This window comes from Leptodactylus fuscus, chromosome 11 (genome assembly GCF_031893055.1).
Source record: "Leptodactylus fuscus isolate aLepFus1 chromosome 11, aLepFus1.hap2, whole genome shotgun sequence".
Lineage (NCBI taxonomy): Eukaryota > Metazoa > Chordata > Amphibia > Anura > Leptodactylidae > Leptodactylus > Leptodactylus fuscus.
Window position 1 is genome coordinate 31,593,932 of NC_134275.1, and position 17,302 is coordinate 31,611,233.

Here is a 17,302-nt window from a genome sequence, read left to right on the forward strand (position 1 = left end):
TCGGTGTCCTAGCATCTCTCTTATAAGTTGTTATGTTTTGGTGTGTTAATATGGCAATCCTTAAAGGGAACCTGTCACAATGCGGACTGATCTGTATCTATAGCAGGAAGAGTGGAGCAGATTAATGTAGAGGTTTGTGGGAAAATATTCTGTCGAACTTGTAATTTATTGATATAATCCGCTGCTCATTCTGGGCTTAGAAGTCCAGTGGGCGGTCCTACTCGGTGATCACCACCCCCTGGACTCTTAGGCTCAAATAAGTAGTGTTTTTAGATCAATGAACTACAAGTTACACCCATGATACTATATATCGATCTACACAATAGTATTGTATTGAATTTTGAGTGGACCGGTTTCCTTTAAATAAAAAGACCTGAGTTAGGAACCTGCCTTGTTCAGCAGTGGGTTAGACGCTGTCATTGTATTACTGCATAGCTTGGCAAATTAGACAATTCAGGATTCTGAATAAAGGAGTGACACCTCCAATTCTGGATCTGAAAATACAGTCTCTATGGAGGTGTAATGGCAGCTATTTCCAGTTGCCACTTCTGCAAAGCAGAGGAAAGGAATGAAACAAAAAAAACAGCTGAATATTTTAGTTTTAATTATAAAAAAATTCCTAAATTCTCAAGAGTCTCAATGTCCTACAATGTCTTGAACACCAATAGGACATCAAGACTTTGTGGAGCAAGCCAAAATGACAAACTCGGAGCTATCGGATTAGCACATCACTGATCACAGGCCTACCAAGTGTCAGGGAAACCTGAGAGTTAAAACGTAGCAATTTATCACATAGACTTCCACACTTGAGTAAATAACATAAAAATTACATAGAAAATGTTCCGGCTGTGTGAATTGCTTAACTTAGCAACCGAAGCATAACATGGAAAGTTACTTGGAGGGGTTGTGTTAACTCTTTGCTAAACCCATCATTATGGTAGTAAATGGTACTAGTGCTGACGGATAGGAATGTAAGTAAAATGGAGAATATGAGAGCAATGAGATCCTAGCAGCCTCAGGCAGGCAGTTTGCCGAATGCCTTATGGCACAGTAGCCCCGAGGCCTGCACATTTCAAGGCTTCCCACAGGGAGGTTGTCTGAATCCTATGAAACATGTATAACTGCCTGAGTGTGAACCCATCTGTGCTGGGAACTGTATCCTGCAATCCTTGGATGGTTACATCAAGGCGAAGACACAAAAAGGAGGATAAAAGTCCTTGGGACAAAGTAAAAGGTGCCGTATTATTCTTAAAAGCAGCAAAGACGAGAGAAAGGGGGAAAAGGTCCCTTACCAAAGATGAATAACCCAACTTAAAGGGAATGTCCATCTCTCAACACCTTGTTATTGAGTTCACTGTATACAGTTTTATTATAGAGCATTAATCTGTGTAGAACTTGCTTAGTCTTTAAAAAGAAAATGTCATTTTAAAGGTGGAAATTCACACACTCCAGACCAGGTTGTACTTCAGAAGAGCAGCGATACATTGTGGAGGTTAATGCCCTCCATTGCCTAGTGATAAATACAGCCTTCTTTTGGATAGGACTCCGTTCCGACATTCGCTTCTTATTCTCCTTATGAAGAGAAGGCAGAAGAATGAGTTTTGCTGGCCTTACATGGTTGAATGTCTCCCACTTGGACCTCAGTAATTTTACCATGTGATTTCTGATCGCCATCGTGGATAACATCTTCTACATGGTCCATTCTTTTACCAGCATTTGTAACACACCAGAAGATTTTTAAAATAGCACTGAAATACTTTGACATGGTACAAACTACCGTATTTTTCGGACTATAAGACGCACTGGACTATAAGACCTAGGTTTTAGAGGAGGAAAATAGGGAAAAAAAATTTTGAAGCAAAAACTGGTAAAATATTTAATATATGGGAGTTGTAGTTTTGCAACAGCTGCAAGGCCACATTGACAGGTGACCCTGCAGCTGTACGGGGATGCATAGAGCGTTTTTTTTTGCGGGGCCAGCTGTAATTTTTAGTTATACCATTTTGGGGGATATCTATTGCTTAGATCACCTTGTATTGAAAAAAAAAACAGGAGGGGATTTAGAACTTTTATTTATTTCATATTTTTAAAGCTTTTTTTTTTTTTTTTTTTTTTTTTACTATTTTATTCCCCCCCGGGGGCTTGAACCTGCGGTCACTTGATCGCAAGTCCCATAGACGGCAATACAACAGTATTGCCGTCTATGGGACATTCTGTCTATTAGTATTACGGCTGGTCATAGAGACCAGCCGCAATACTAATACAGCAGTGACAGGCCGGGGAGCCTCATTAGGCTCCCGGCTGTCACCCGAACAGGTCGGCTCCTGCGATATCGCCGCGCAGGAGCCGGCCTGCAACTCTACAGGTACGGGGCCGGTGGAGACCGGCCCCGGGGGAGAAGGGGCCACGGATACTGACCCGGCATCCGCTGTACTAGAGAGGCGGATGCCGGGGAGGGATAGACGCCGGGGCCTGAGACATCGCTACGATCCTCTGCCTTTCATGAAGCCAGCAGCGGGGGGACGGAGGAGCCCCTGCCGCTGCTGGCTTCATGCATGGCAGAGGAGCGCAGCGATGTCTCAGGCCCCGGCACCTGTAATGGCGTCTATCACTTACCGGCTTCCGCCTCTCTATTACAGCGGATGACAGGCGCCACCTTCAGACTATAAGACGCACCCTTCTTTTCCCCCAAAATTTTGGGGAAAAAAAGTGCGTCTTATAGTCCGAAAAATACGGTAAATAAGGAAAATGCAAATAATCCCTGTTTAGTAAAAATAAGGGGAACTTGCTGTAATGCCACCTTTTTTTTTGAAGGAAGTGCCCTATAGATCAGTGCCTGTTTTTTTCTGAAATGGTGGGATAATCTGGGAATGAAGTCCAGAAAGAAAATATCCTACAAAATAAAGATCCATCCGCAGACAGCTGTATTGAGAGTATTGCCTCTCATCAGTGAGACAGACTACTAGTACTGTCAGCGACCTTGATAAAGGCAGTGTCTCCTTAAGGAGACTCAGTACCTCTTCTGATCCACGTCTATGACCCTCACCCATTCAGCCAGTACCCTATTACGCACTGATGAGAGGGACTAACCTCAAAACAACTCTTTGTGGATGGGTTCCTCTTCAGAGATATTCAGGCTTGAATTTATTCACAGATCATGTCACTAGGTTTCAGGAAATCCAGGAATTGATCTGTAGGAAGCTTCCTTCTGAAAGGTGGTACTAGAGCAAGTTACCCCCTTTTTCCACTAAGGAAAGCCTATTTGCATGTTCCTTTCCCAGAAATCTTAGCAGGATATGCATTGTCTAATAAGTCATTGTACACTACATGGCAGCCGAGTTAAAAGCAATGTCTCGTTGGGTAGTGCCAGGGCCGTCCTAGTGTATTGTTATGCCAGGTACATATTTATTTTTATGTTCTTTACTCTTTTCTTTCCTTCCCCAGGAGAAAAAGACGTAACTTCAGTAAACAGGCCACAGAGATCCTAAATGAGTATTTCTACTCCCACCTCAGCAACCCTTACCCAAGCGAGGAAGCCAAAGAGGAGCTGGCAAAGAAATGCAGTATCACAGTGTCACAGGTGAGACGGAGCCTGGCACTTCAGCCTTCACTCCCGTCACAACATGGAGCTGATCTGGAATATTTGCCCCTTTTATTCCTCTTTTTTGGGTGGATAGAATGTAATATATCTAGGAAAAAAAACCTGGGAATGTTAGTGTTAAGGAAAGTGTGATTCATTAATTACCAGTAATTGCAATTAGTATAATTCAGTGTAATTAATGCATTACGAGTAATTAGAATTACTATACCCCTGTGCATTAGGCATTTAATTGGGTTAAGACAATAGAATTGCTCCTGCCTGTCATTAGCGCCATTGTGTGCCCGGTTTTCGGGTTCACATTTCAGAGGTGGCCATCCACAATCTCGCTGTGCTCTGTGAGCGAGACATCAGCAAACAGAAAGGACACGATCTTAATAAATGCCACAGCACCCAGTCCTGCAGTAGGTCTGTGCCAGCCAGCACCCCTCTGTCTGTGGGCCCTGTCACGTCTCATATGTCACATATGACATTTCCAGGAGTGTGTCTGGCATATGCCAGATTTCTACAGGCCAGAAAGGCTGCTCATTTCCAAATCCCACTTTCGGGGGTCTATTTCTGATGCTTGATTTTGCATCATTTTAACCCAAGGAGTTTTTCTTCATGGATTATCAGTATGTGTTGAAATGACACATTGGGTTATACTGACACAATGACAATATTTCTCCCAGAGCTAAAGAAGCAGCGATTTTATAACATTACCATATTCATGGAATTTAGGCTCGCTGTTTAGATCTATATATATATCTTATTTTCACAAATAATCTCCCAACACTAGAATAATCGCTACTGTAGAAAAAAAAAACCTCTCTTGTACAAGAGATTTCTAGATATTTCTAATACTTCACAGATGGCCATCAAATAATTTCTTTTAATTCTGCTTTAGGCTCCTTTGTTATTCCTATTGAAAATAAAAGAATAAACTGGTAAGGGCTCGTTCACATCTGCGCCTGGTCTCTGATCATACAGGTTTCCGTTTCCTGCACAAAACAGAAGCAGGAGACGGAAAGCTGCAGGACTCTTTCTCACCCATTCATTTGAATGGGTTTCCATTCATTTGAATGGGTTTGAAAGATGTCCGGCCGTGAGCGCCGGTGAGCATTTTATGCTCTACACTGCGAAACCGTTTTTTAAAAAAATCGGACACAGAGTCGGACATGCAGTACTCTGTGTCCGGTTTAAAAAAACGATTTTGCGGCGGCAAGCATAAAACAATCACCAGCGCTCATGGCCGGACCTGGTCTGACAGCTTTCCGTCTTCTGCATGCAGAAGACGGAAAGCTCAGAACGGAGTCCGAGCGCTAGTGTGAACCCAGCGTAAATGGTGGTGCCATTCTCCTTGCCAATTCTCTAAGGCTATAGTCACAGGAACAAAGGTGAAGAATCCAAGAGATTCCGCCAAGTTTCAGTATCCACCGGCACCCCCTGTGATGAAATCGGGGGGTGCCAGTATCAGTAATATGCAGCCTGGGGTCTGGCCAGTGGCCAACAACAGTACCAATAAAAAGCACAGGTTGTCCACAAAAATAAGACCTCAACCAACACTGTGAACAAAAAAATAAAAATATTACGCCTCTCAGAAGATGGCGATGCAAAAAACATTGATTTATGTCTCCAAAAGTGTTTTTGTTCTGAAGAATTAGTATCGCATAAAAAAGAATATAAATGAGGTATCGCCGTAAACGGACCAACCCGCAGAATAAAGGTCACATGTTACTTATACTGTACACTGCATGGCAAAAATTTTTAAAGATAAAACGCAATGCCAGAATTGATTTTTTTTTAAAACCCAGATAAGATAGTTAATAAAATGTATTCAATAAGTTGTAGGCACCCCAAAAATGGTGTCATTAAAAATGCATCTCATCCTGCAAACAACAAGCCCTTATATGGCCAGATCACCAGAAAAATAAAGAAAATATAGCATCTAGCAATGTAAGGACAAGAAAACCCGAAAATTGCCAAATCATTAGAACACAACTGGCAGCGTCAGGAAGGGAATGTATAAGCTGTGTGAACATATATCAGGGGACACTCCCATATTTACAGTTTAAAAGGGAAAATAAACTAAAATTGACCCCAGAGTGACCCTCCCCAATCAGAGGAGCTATTGGGGACATAGTAGGGAATTTGTGTACCCACTGTACCCCACACAGCTTTGTATTCACTTTTCACTATCCGTTATGCAATCCCACTTGGTATACTAATGCTCATTACACCCCCTGATAAATTCTGTGAGGGGTGCAGTTTTCAAAGTGAGTTCACTTTTTAGGTGTTTCCATTGTTTTGGTACTGTAGGGGCTCTGCAAATCAGACATGGCGTCTGAAAACTATTCCAGCAAATTCTGCTTTTCAAACGTCCAGCGTCACTCCTTACCTTCCATGCGCTGCGGTGTGCCCAAAAATCAATTTACACCCACATTTGGGGTATTTCTGTGCCCAGGAGAAATTGTATAAGAAACTGTCACATGCATTTTCTCCTTTAACCCTTTGTGAATGTGTTAATTTTAGGGATAAATGAATGTATTATTGGATAAAAATGAAATGTCTAAATTTCACCTCCATATTCTTTTAATACCTGTGAAATGTTTAAAGGGTTAACAAACTTCACAAATTCTGTTTTGAATTATTTGAGGGGTGTGGTTTTAAAAATGTGGTGCTTTATGGGGGCTTCTAATATATAGGCCTTTTCAGTTTTGAAAAATGAGGCCTGGTCCTTAAAGGGGTATTCCCATCTACATAATTATTTTTAAGCTTGTAGATAATTAAAAGTTAAACATTTTAGCAAATATAAGTAATTAAAAATTCTGCAGAGTTTTAAAGATTTTCTCTAAGTTTCTTAGTGGTGACAGTCTGTTGTCTTGATCGGTTGCCAGTGGATACGACCACTAATGTAGAAACTTTCTAAGGCCGGGATATCTTCTGATACATGTAGTGTCCCTGCCTGATAACCCGGCTACAATAAGAAAATCATAGCTGGGTTCCTGACAAGTCCCAGACCATAGAAAGTTTCTGCATTAGTGGTCATATCCACTGGCAACCGATCAAGATAACAGACTGTCACCACTAAGAAAGTTAGCGAAAATCTTTAAAACTCTGAAGAATTTTTAATTACTTATATTTGCAAAAATGTTTAACTTTTAATTATCTACAAATATAGATATGATTATGTACATGGGAATACCCCTTTAAGGCACTTTTAGACCTGGTCCTTAAAGGGGCTCCATCACCAGATTTACGGTTTATGAGCTAAAGATATGCCTGAATAGCCTTTAAAAAGGCTACCAGAACCATTATCATTAACAACGATTAAACAATATGTAAATGAGCTTGATCGTGCACCCCTTAGCGTCATAGCTTCTGCACGCCCACCGCTGCCTCCAAGCCCACTTCCTCCTGCTTATTCACGGTGGTTGCTATTGAAAGCCCGCACGTGCACAGTAGCGCTCCTTCTGGCGCACTACTGCGCATGCTCCAGCTTGCTATGTTCTCTATGGGAACATTGAGTTAAATTGAGTGACAATTGAGCGTCCGTGCTTCTGCACCATTCAGTGCTATGGGGCTGCAGAAGAAAAGCCAAGTACAGTACTAAGCTATCTTTGCTAGCCCCTTTTAGTTGAAAAATGAGGCCTGGTCCTTAAGGTACTTTTAGACCTGGTCCTTAACTGGTTAAACAGATCTCTCATGCAAAGTGTTTGAGGGGATCTGTGACAATGGACAAAAATAGATCTACCGTATATACTAGAGTATACGCCGACCCAAATATAAGCTGATGCCCCTAATTTTACCACAAAAAAACTGGGAAAATGTATTGACTCGAGTATAAGCCTAGGGGGGGGGAATCCACCATTGCAGATAAAAAGTCTGGTCATGTGCATTACAGCTTAGTAACTCCAAGTGCCTCAGGTTAATAGCAGTTAACCCCATCATTTCGCTCATATTAACCCCCTGTGTGCCTCACATAAGAGTTACTGATATGTGGGACATATGGAAGTAATAATTAGGTATCTTCATAATTAAGGTCCTTTATTAGTGCCCCCATGTGTCTCACATATTAGTAACCCTTATATGGGGCACACAGGGGTTAATATTAGGGACAAGTTGGGGTTATCTGCTATTAATGTGAGGCCCATGGAGTTACTGAAACTAAGTTAATAACCCCTAATACCTGACATTATTAGGAATAGTAACCCCATCAGGTACCTGTGTGTTGCACTTTACTGTAGCTTCCTTTCCTCGATACAACAAACATCTTCTATAAGACACAATGAATCCTGCACACAATGGCTACTGACTTATCTGCAGATTTTACATTCTAGTGGCTACAGGACCTTTGATGACATCACAGTCACGTGACCTACATGACAAGCCAATCACAGTGCAGCAGCACTAAAGAACCTCCCTCTTTAATTTTGCAGGTCCTTGCAAGGCTCTGTGCTCCGTGGACCCCGACTCTAGTATAAGTCGAGGGGGGATTTTTCAGCATAAAAACTTTGCTGAAAAAGTCGGCTTATACTCGTGTATATACGGTATGTTTTACTCCATGACAACACCGTTAAAAAATTGGACATGTGAAGAGCCCCCACTCACACACATGAACATTAATGCAGCTGTGTCACAACCTTTAACCACTTTCGGATCACCCATTGGGTATATATGTCTGGAAGGTGGTTGCCTTGTTCTGCCAGGACGTACAGATACGTCCAAGCAGAACTCAGAAGCTGTACGAGATGAGAGACTAAGGGCATTTCACACAGGGCGATGATGTTAACTGGCCAATAGGACATTGTGTATAATATAAACAGGGCATGTGTTACTTGTACTAATGTAAGGCCTGGTTCACATCTGTGTTTGGATTCCGTCCGGGGGAGTCCGCATGGGGACGGACTACCAAACGCAACTGCAAGCAGTGTACAGTGAAAGCACACGGACCCCATAGACGGGCGCTGCCCACATGAATCATGCAGGCAGGAAAGTAGATTGCAAACTACTTTCCTGTCCGCATGATTCCTGCGGAGATCTGGCAGCAAGTACATGGACGCCATTACAGTCTTTGGGGTCTGTGTGCTCTTACTGGCACACTGCTTGCAGTTACGTTCAGTATTCCGTCGGGGGGGGGGGGGGGCCTCATGCAGACTCTCCCGGACGGAATCCAAATGCAGATGTGAACAAGGCCTATCTGTATGAACAAAGGAGTGAAAGCGAATGATGGTACAAGTGATCAACGTTCAGACCCCTCCCAATAATCAAAAAATCAATGTAAAAGAGTTCTGAGCAGCGTGTTATATCGCCAAATGGTGGTCATTACTGGTCAGAGTAAAAAGGAACCCAAAACATGTGTTTTACTTCAGTGTTGAGCCAAAGCCAGGAATGGGTGTAACAGAAGGGAGAAGTATAAGGAAAAAGTGAAGATAAATTTGAGGTGGTCTTCTACCTAAAATCCATCTCCATATTCTCTCAAAGTACAACCTGCAACAGAAAGCTGGAACTCTTGGTTACCCACTATTTAGCCTCAGAACAAACAGGGCCTGTCAGCTGTCACATCGTGCCATAAGTTTTGCTGCTGAATCAGCCATGGAGTCCGTGGCAAGATCAAGCAGGACGCTTCTTTTCTGAAAAGAGCATCTGCCTTTGCCTCCATTTTAAAACAATGGACTAGAATTTGGAGCCGATTTTGAGGCACAATCCATGTCAAAATCAGCTCCAAATTTCTCTGTATGAACGTAGCCTAAGCATCTTCCACAAGATGGTGAACCTAATATCAGGTGTAAATAGGACTTCCTTTATAGAAATTCTCTGTTCAGTTTCATGTGATTCTAGGAATCTGGAAGGAGGGAAGGCGCCGGCATTGTATATAAAGCAGAGAGCGCCACAATAGTCAGCTGTGACCCTTCTAACCGTCTGCAGCCATTGTGTAAATGGTAAGCTAAGTGCGGCGTGCGCGTGGCGCCGGTGTGAAAGCCTCGTGCCTTTAGGGGCTTTTATAAAAACAGGTGCATGACAGTTGTCTCATTAAAACCTCTCCAGTGAAGGAAATAAAGCGGCTTTCTCCTACATAAAACACATTGCAGCACTGCAGAGAGATGAAGCATTTACCTAATAATTTATAGAGGTTTTTTTTCTTGCCATGTTAACGCTGCAATTAGCTTGATAAATAAGCAAAACAAAACCCGTCTTAAACGAATCTGCAATTAGAAGCGATTCATTAATTGACTTTAGGCGACGGCGAGAGGAGGAGAAGATGCTTATTCTTATATCATGCAAACTGATTTTTTTTTGTTGTGTTTTTTTTTTTCTGAAGCGTGCAAGCAAAGGGACAGGGGGGGGGGGGCAGCCTGCCTGCAGCATTGTTTAGCAAGGGATTCTGGGATGTTGGCTTCAAGCAAGGAGATCTTCTGCTGCTGCCACTTAACCTTTGCAGTGCCAGGAAGAGATCAGAAGCTGTTAGCGCTCTTGTATTTCTGCGCCTCAGTAAATGGAATTAGATGACCGGACTCATTATAGGGAAAGGCCTGGCAGATAAATGTGCTTAATTATTGGGAAACTTGCATAGTGTAGATGATGAATGGGCCAAATCCGCCTTTTTTGTTCTATGTAGACCCCGGGCTATGGAGAGAGTTCACATTGTTTTCAATGCGGTCCGTAGGATTTAGGTCAGAAAATAATAGTATTATTGATATTGAGGGTTATTTTAAGTAAAATTATAATGCACCAAATTCATTACGTCTCATAGGATTAAAGTATCTATCCATCCACTCAGTATAACCCTTGGGTCATTTGTTGTTGTAAGATGGTCACCACTTGGGCTGTATGTTAGAGAGAGAGCTGCTGCAAAGAGTCGCTGTCATTTTGGAGGATTCTCCATGGCCATCTTACTGGAAGTAAAGCAGACACTGGTTATCCTGCCAGCTTATTCAGGGGTTTATCTATTGGGTATACTTTTGTCTTTTAAGATGGGTTCTGTTGATAGCTTCCCTTTATCACTCCAGCCCCACAGATTGCTTCAGGTGACCCTAACCTAAATAACAGTGTATTCCCCTTGGAGCAGCCTCCATTGTTAAGATATTGCAAAAAGGGTGGTGTTATTGCTCCAAAGTAATAATCAGCAATGCCCTGATTGCTCCCAAGAGCTTATTTGCATACTGACAAAAACAACAATATTTCCACAATGGAGGCAGAGGTTCACGAAGGAAAACACTGTTAGGGTCACTCTAGCTAAAGGGATGTGTTGATATGCTGGACTCTGATGACACTTCCTTTAAGGCTCTTTCCACTTCTTGAATCAAAATATGGCTTGTTGTTTTTGTGACCCTTGGATTTCTTCTGCAGATTTGCTCTGACCTATTATGTTTTCCAGCCTAATTCTGCACAGATAATTTCACTATGCATTTGAATAGAATTATTAGAACCCCATTTACATTTGTAGGATGCAGATTTCTTCTGGGTTTCAGGCTGGGATACCAAAGTCTCTTCCGCCTTTACCTATGCTTTATTCCCGGCTAACGGCCACAATTTCTCACAAAGCAAATTTAATATTGTGACATGTTAGCAAAACTCATTGCATAATGCAACAAACAACGTAACCACTACGTGGCCACACAGACTCATATCAGGTAGAAATTGTGTTTTTTTCACAAAATCATGTTTTTTTAAAAGCTAGTCATCTTGGGGCCATGCATCTTGGGATATATTGAGGCAATAGGAAAAGTAAAGAAGGAAAAGCTCTACTTGTCCAAATCTGAGTGTAAAAAAAGAAAAACCTTGAGTGAACACACCCAACATAAACATATACACACACACACACATTCTTCATTTATTCCAACTACTATTTTCAGGGATATTCCTTTACTAGGGCCCCTTCATGTCCACTGCTAGTCTCAGTAACATACCCACTCTAAGGAATATCACATACTGCCACCTATACATATGCTGCTAAGTGTTTTCTCAGATTTGCTGCATCGGGTTAATGTTAGATGGTCCTACAGACTCCAGGCTGCCACCTGGTTATTCATAGGACATACTGACAAGAAGAATTTGCAGTCTGTTGCTTAGGATCATGTAAAGGAATTTTAATTGTCGTGCAGCAAATCTACAGTATTCCTATAGGCATTTTGTAGGCTAAGGCTTTATGCACACCATATGCAGTGCTTCACAAACTCGCATCCATGTGCTGTCCAGGTTTGACACTGACCAGTACACTTGGATGAATGAAGAGAGCCACAAAACCAGACATGTATAGGACCTATTGTACAACTCACTTTTTACAGCCCAGACACACATCTGTAAAAACTACGGATATGTGCATAGGGCCATATAAATGAATGGGTCGGTATATTATCCGGATCCCTAACTGTGAATAATATATGGCAACAAACTAGGATCGTGTTCATGGAGACGATCAAGCAAGCCAAAGATGGCTAAGGAACCATAGTATAGTGGGCACCATAGCACAGTGAATACAGAATGTAACCGGGACCATGGCAGAAATCAGTCTTTATCAGCAGGTACGGAAAAAAAGACTGACGAAGAGCAAATTCAGCCACAATCCAGCTTTAGTCAGCTAAGACCCTTTGCCATTGGCGATGCAGAAAGGACCGTATTACTGTAAATGTGTTTGCGGTGGCCTAGTCATTTTCTACACATCCTAACCAGTTGCCGATACTAACCGTTACCTTCCACGCGACTTAGACATAATGGATGAGCGTCGCTCTTTTCACGGCTTCTAATTAAACCTTGCTGGTGAGTTTAACCTCCAGGTAATGCCATGAAACAATGCATGTCAGGGAAACTCTGCCCACAGTGCCAGCCATTAATTTTAATTGCCTTGATATTAAAGATTAAGAAGCATTGAAGAAGCTGCGATGGATTCCTATACCACGTCAAGAATATCCAGCACCCTGAGGCCTCCCAAGGCTCCGACGATATTAAAATGTAACGGGAGGGGGGGTCAGGGGTTGGAGGGGGAAGTGGATAGAAGAAAGCCTTTATTAGACATGGCTATTGTGGAGACTACTGAATTGTCCCTCGTCTGCATACGCCAGAGATTTGCTCACTTCTAAAGCTGTTAATAAAGCAGTAATTTGATTTTTTTTTTTTTCTTACAATAATTATCCGCCCGCCTTCATTAATGTATTATTGCCCTGCTGGCTGGCAGGTTAATGGTAAGCAGAATGTATAAAATGTAACGCCAAGTATCAGCTGGGGAAAACACTACGAATGAGGTATGAACTCAGGGTCACAATGGAAAGCTTGGTGGAAAGCATTTGCGCTGTAAAAAATATGAATATGGCATTTTATTTTATAAGACGTTACTCTTCAAGGTTATTATTACCAAATGTTTCAAGGTTATATATGCAGGGAATGGAAATAAAGTGTCTCACGTACACCACCTTATTACCGCTCCGAGTTGTAGATAGCGGTAATATGGCGCTTAAAGAATTCTGTGGAGCCTACTGTACCTCCCTATGCCTCTGGTTGGAGACGGAGGTTGTCTCTTGGAGAGGATAATACTGTATCATATCCCTCTGGATGCCGTATAATGGAGATAGACTCCTCTAGGTACATTACTTTAGTAGTATGGTGCATACAGCCACACCATACAGCTGCTTGGCCTTTGTTGTCTCTGTGAAGCCTAAAGGACAAATTCTTGGTGACATGAACGTCCTCATCCTCTGTATGAATAATTCTGTGATATCTTACAATATACAGTGAAACTCCTTTGAGACAATCATCCAAAATTGCATCAAAAGTGGTCTTGTCAAGCTGGTGGTTACACAGAAAATGTGGTCTAGGAACGGGGAAGGTTGGAGAAGTTTCACTGTATATGGCTGTAACATTCAGCACGACAAACACATGTAACGTTTTTCTCCCCTTTGTGTACACCCGGCAGGCTTTATCTGAGCCTTTTATAAAAGCAATAGATGGGAGGTGTTACTAATATCAACTTATGTAACAGTTTGTATGATCAGAGACCCTGGGGGAAAAGATTAGCTTGGGATCCTCTGTGCAGCTTCTTCCTCCCAACCATCCCCCGCATCCCACCTGTATATGCTTACATTTACATTTCTATTATGTGTGCACACAAGCTTAAAGGGCAGTATTAAAGGGGACATTTTCTCCCTTTTTGACAGTGGAAGGCTGTGTATCATACATTTTCTCACTCCAGTGGACCAGAGGTCAAAACAAATTAGAAAGGAGATTGAGGGCGTTTATGCAGCCCTAGTGTGTTGAGGGTGACCCGTGGGCCCCTTTGGCTTTAGGGCCCAGCCTGCGGCTCCTATGTGTGTGATGTGTTAATGACCCATGTTATGACTACAGATTATAACCTTTCAGTAACTGATTTTTACATTTTCGGCTTATAAAGCTGCTGACCCCTGCTATCGTTTATACATGATCGACATTTTATCATGTTATTATTATTGTGAGAGGGTTTATTGAAAAAACAAAAGGGTTAAGAATTGCTGACTCTCTTCTACTCTAGAATGGTTTTAAAATCTTAGAGATACTAAAACATTATCCCCTTTTCTAGGTATCCAACTGGTTCGGCAACAAGCGAATCAGGTACAAGAAAAATATTGGCAAGTTTCAGGAAGAGGCAAACCTGTATGCAGCCAAGACAGCTGTGAACGCCGCTCATGCAGTAGCCGCTGCTGTGCAGAATAACCAGACCAGCTCGCCCACTACACCAAATTCCGGTAAGTTTGCAAAGTTGCATGTAGAAAACAGCACAGGAAATCTGACATTGGCAACTATGGTGTTGAGGGGAGGTTCCTGTTTTAATATATATTTCCTGATATCATCCTGACTGAATGAGATCATCTGATATTTTACCTTAATGAAGGGGTCACCTGGCACACATGGGACATAGACAGAAAATGGTGGCGTTTAGTACTTCTGGTTGTGGCCTTTACAAGTGAACTGGAAAAGCCTGTTTCCTGCATTACGTTCCTGCGGTCATGCAGATTGCAATCCCCATTTTCTATACACTATCTTGTAATGTGCTATGCTTTATTAGAACTGACCAGGAAACCTTGGAGGGCTGCAAGCTAGCCAAATCCTGAAAGTATGCCTTTCCGCCATTGATCACACAAAGAGCCAGCAGGATATAGTCAAATTGGCATTACTTTATGCAACATTTCAGCTGCTATGCTATAGTTTTTTCTCAAGAATGGTCAGAAAATTCACAATAGAATAGTTAGTTTTATATTCAATAGAGATTCTACCCATCATGAGCAACCATTGACAACCACTGGTCACTTACCAATATGATGACCAGACGTACATGTCAGAATTGTACAGACTTTCATCATATTATAGATGGTAGAGGTGGCTACATACACTGTACACTCATCTGTATGTATATGTCCTGTAGGTGCTATTACACTTGGTATCTAAAGTAACTAGCACATTAGATACCTCTCATACAAGGATCATCCTAGAGGTGAGTAGCACACAATAAACCTATGAAACTAAAGTTGATAATCTAAATATAATATTGTGTTCACATTTAGAATTGTGTCATTAACAGATAGACAGGACCTTTTGCTGCCTCCGCCAGCTCAGTTTGCAGTCAGTAGGCTTCTCTCCACTGACTGGTACACTTGGGTTTTCAGCTCTAGCCCCCACCATTCCTAATCAATCATTTCTGTTGGTTTCAGCACCTACTATTTGAATTAGGCTCTCTACTGTCAGATGGGTGGTCCTGGGTTGCAGTAGGTAGTCAGGGACCACCCACCTGACAATACAGAGCCAATTTAGCATATTGGGTGCTGAAACTAACAGAATTGATTGCTCAGAAATGGTGGGAGCTGGAGAAAAAATTCCAACTGGGCCAGAATTGGAGGATCGCAGCACATTAAATAAAGAGCAGAGTTGGAGTTGGTGCGAGTGATTAAAGGTCCACTTTAAGGCTTTGTTCACGCCTCCTTTTATCTGTAGAGTGGAGGAATACTTAGGTGCACATGTCTAGTGCATACCATCCTAGGGCTGAGGCTTAAAGAACTCTCTCTGTATGACCATTGATGAAAATTGAGCCTCTGGCTATGCTCTACATATAAGCTTTCCTGGTGCATACATGGAACGTTGTGTGAACATAGGCTAAGATGTAACAAGTGCATATCAAGTCCTGTAACCAGGTAACTTGGAGTCTACTAGAGCCAGTAATAGAATAGGTGGTGACTATAATTACTATTTGCCGAGCTTCAGAAATGACACAATGTAAAGATTAGTCCTAAAGTTGTCCCCTGTTGCTTTGGTACAGCCGGGATGTTTCTCACTGTCTTACTTAACCTCTGGTTTGTCTGAATGTTAATCTGTTGTGAAGTAGATCAGCACAGTACACAATTCAGATCAATAGGAACCATAACTTGGTGATCTTGTGAGAAGCAGTGACTTATTGCATTACCATGGAAATATCTACAAGTAGCACAATGTCAGGAGAATTATGGTATTCCATAAGCCAGAGATCACATCATGGACTAGAAGGCTTAGGCTCCCACATCACCATATAGTCTGGCTGTAGTGGCTCCAATGGTAAGAAGGTTGTCATGTCAGGCATACTGTACCTGTCTATGAAAATAATTTCACACGTCCAGGTTGTTTATTAAAGGGGTTGTCCAGGCATTTTCTCCCACCCAATCTGACATTAGGCCTGGAGAGACTCAACAGCACGCCAAGGAACCTGATGCCTAGTGTGTGTCATCCGTGGGGCCTATTATTTAGAGTAGGACACATGCACAGTTTCTGTGCTACTTGTGGTTTTGTCTCTCCATACCAGACATCAGAATTGCTGGGAGGGTGTACCTTAACAACCCCTTTAAGGTTTACTAACCTTTCAAACCCCTTTTTTAATCTCCTCACACTTTCTTTCAAGCAACCTCTCAGATCCTTCGCTCTTTCCTTTCCTAGGTTCTTCTGGTTCTTTTAATCTCCCAAATTCAGGCGACATGTACATGAATATGCAGAGTCTGAATGGGGATTCTTACCAAGGGGCCCAAGTTGGAGCCAATGTGCAATCACAGGTAGGAGACGCCCTTGAGTCGTTCCTCAGTGCACCTCCCACAGCTACCACCAAAGTACATGCACCAGCCCAGGGTGTGCACACAATTGGCACCATCTAGGCCACCCTGGTCTTTCAGGCCATCTGTTACTCTTGTGAATGCCTTCGGCTCTGACTTGAGTGCTCGGGGAGAGAGGTTTGGTTGCTGGAGTGAAGAGGTTTTGTGTGTTCTTCAGAACTTGTGAATAAAAATGAGAAGAGTTGGTTCTGAGTAATGCGTGCAGCAGGGCACCGCTATATGAACGATAGTTCTGTAATATTCCTCTAACATCTGTCACAATGAAGTAGTTTTTGGTATATAATATGTCTGAAGAATATTCCAGTAATTTCCCTCAGAGGGCTGGAAAGCCACGACTGCAGCTTCATATTTGGAACTGCAATCCTAGGGATGATATAGAAATACAATCTTATAGGATCACAGTCGTCTTTATGTATAATTCGCCAAGGGGCTTCACAAATATAAACTGGCCATGCACAGTAATGGAGTTGTCCAGCTGCAGCAAATTGCTGGGTCCGCCACCGATCCCAGGACCTGGGGTGTTTTGCACTGCAGTTTTTGAATAGTGCTATCTGAGCGGCTGCTCCATTCAGTACTAGGATGAAAAACACCCCAGGTCTTGAGATTGCTGTGAGTCCTAGCGGTGGGA

The 17,302-nt window shown here is 42.3% G+C and overlaps 1 protein-coding gene across 2 annotated transcripts in view; it reads left to right on the plus strand.

Moving 5' to 3' along the window:
• Nucleotides 1-17,302, plus strand: part of PBX3 (PBX homeobox 3) — a 187,834-nt gene that overhangs the window by 159,431 nt on the left and 11,101 nt on the right. The window contains exons 5-7 of one of the 2 annotated variants that reach the window (XM_075260199.1): nt 3,445-3,580; nt 14,127-14,292; nt 16,505-16,617. In XM_075260199.1, coding sequence (XP_075116300.1) covers nt 3,445-3,580; nt 14,127-14,292; nt 16,505-16,617 — 415 coding nt within the window. The remainder of the gene's footprint in view (nt 1-3,444; nt 3,581-14,126; nt 14,293-16,504; nt 16,618-17,302) is intronic. The other variant, XM_075260201.1, reaches the window with a different exon arrangement.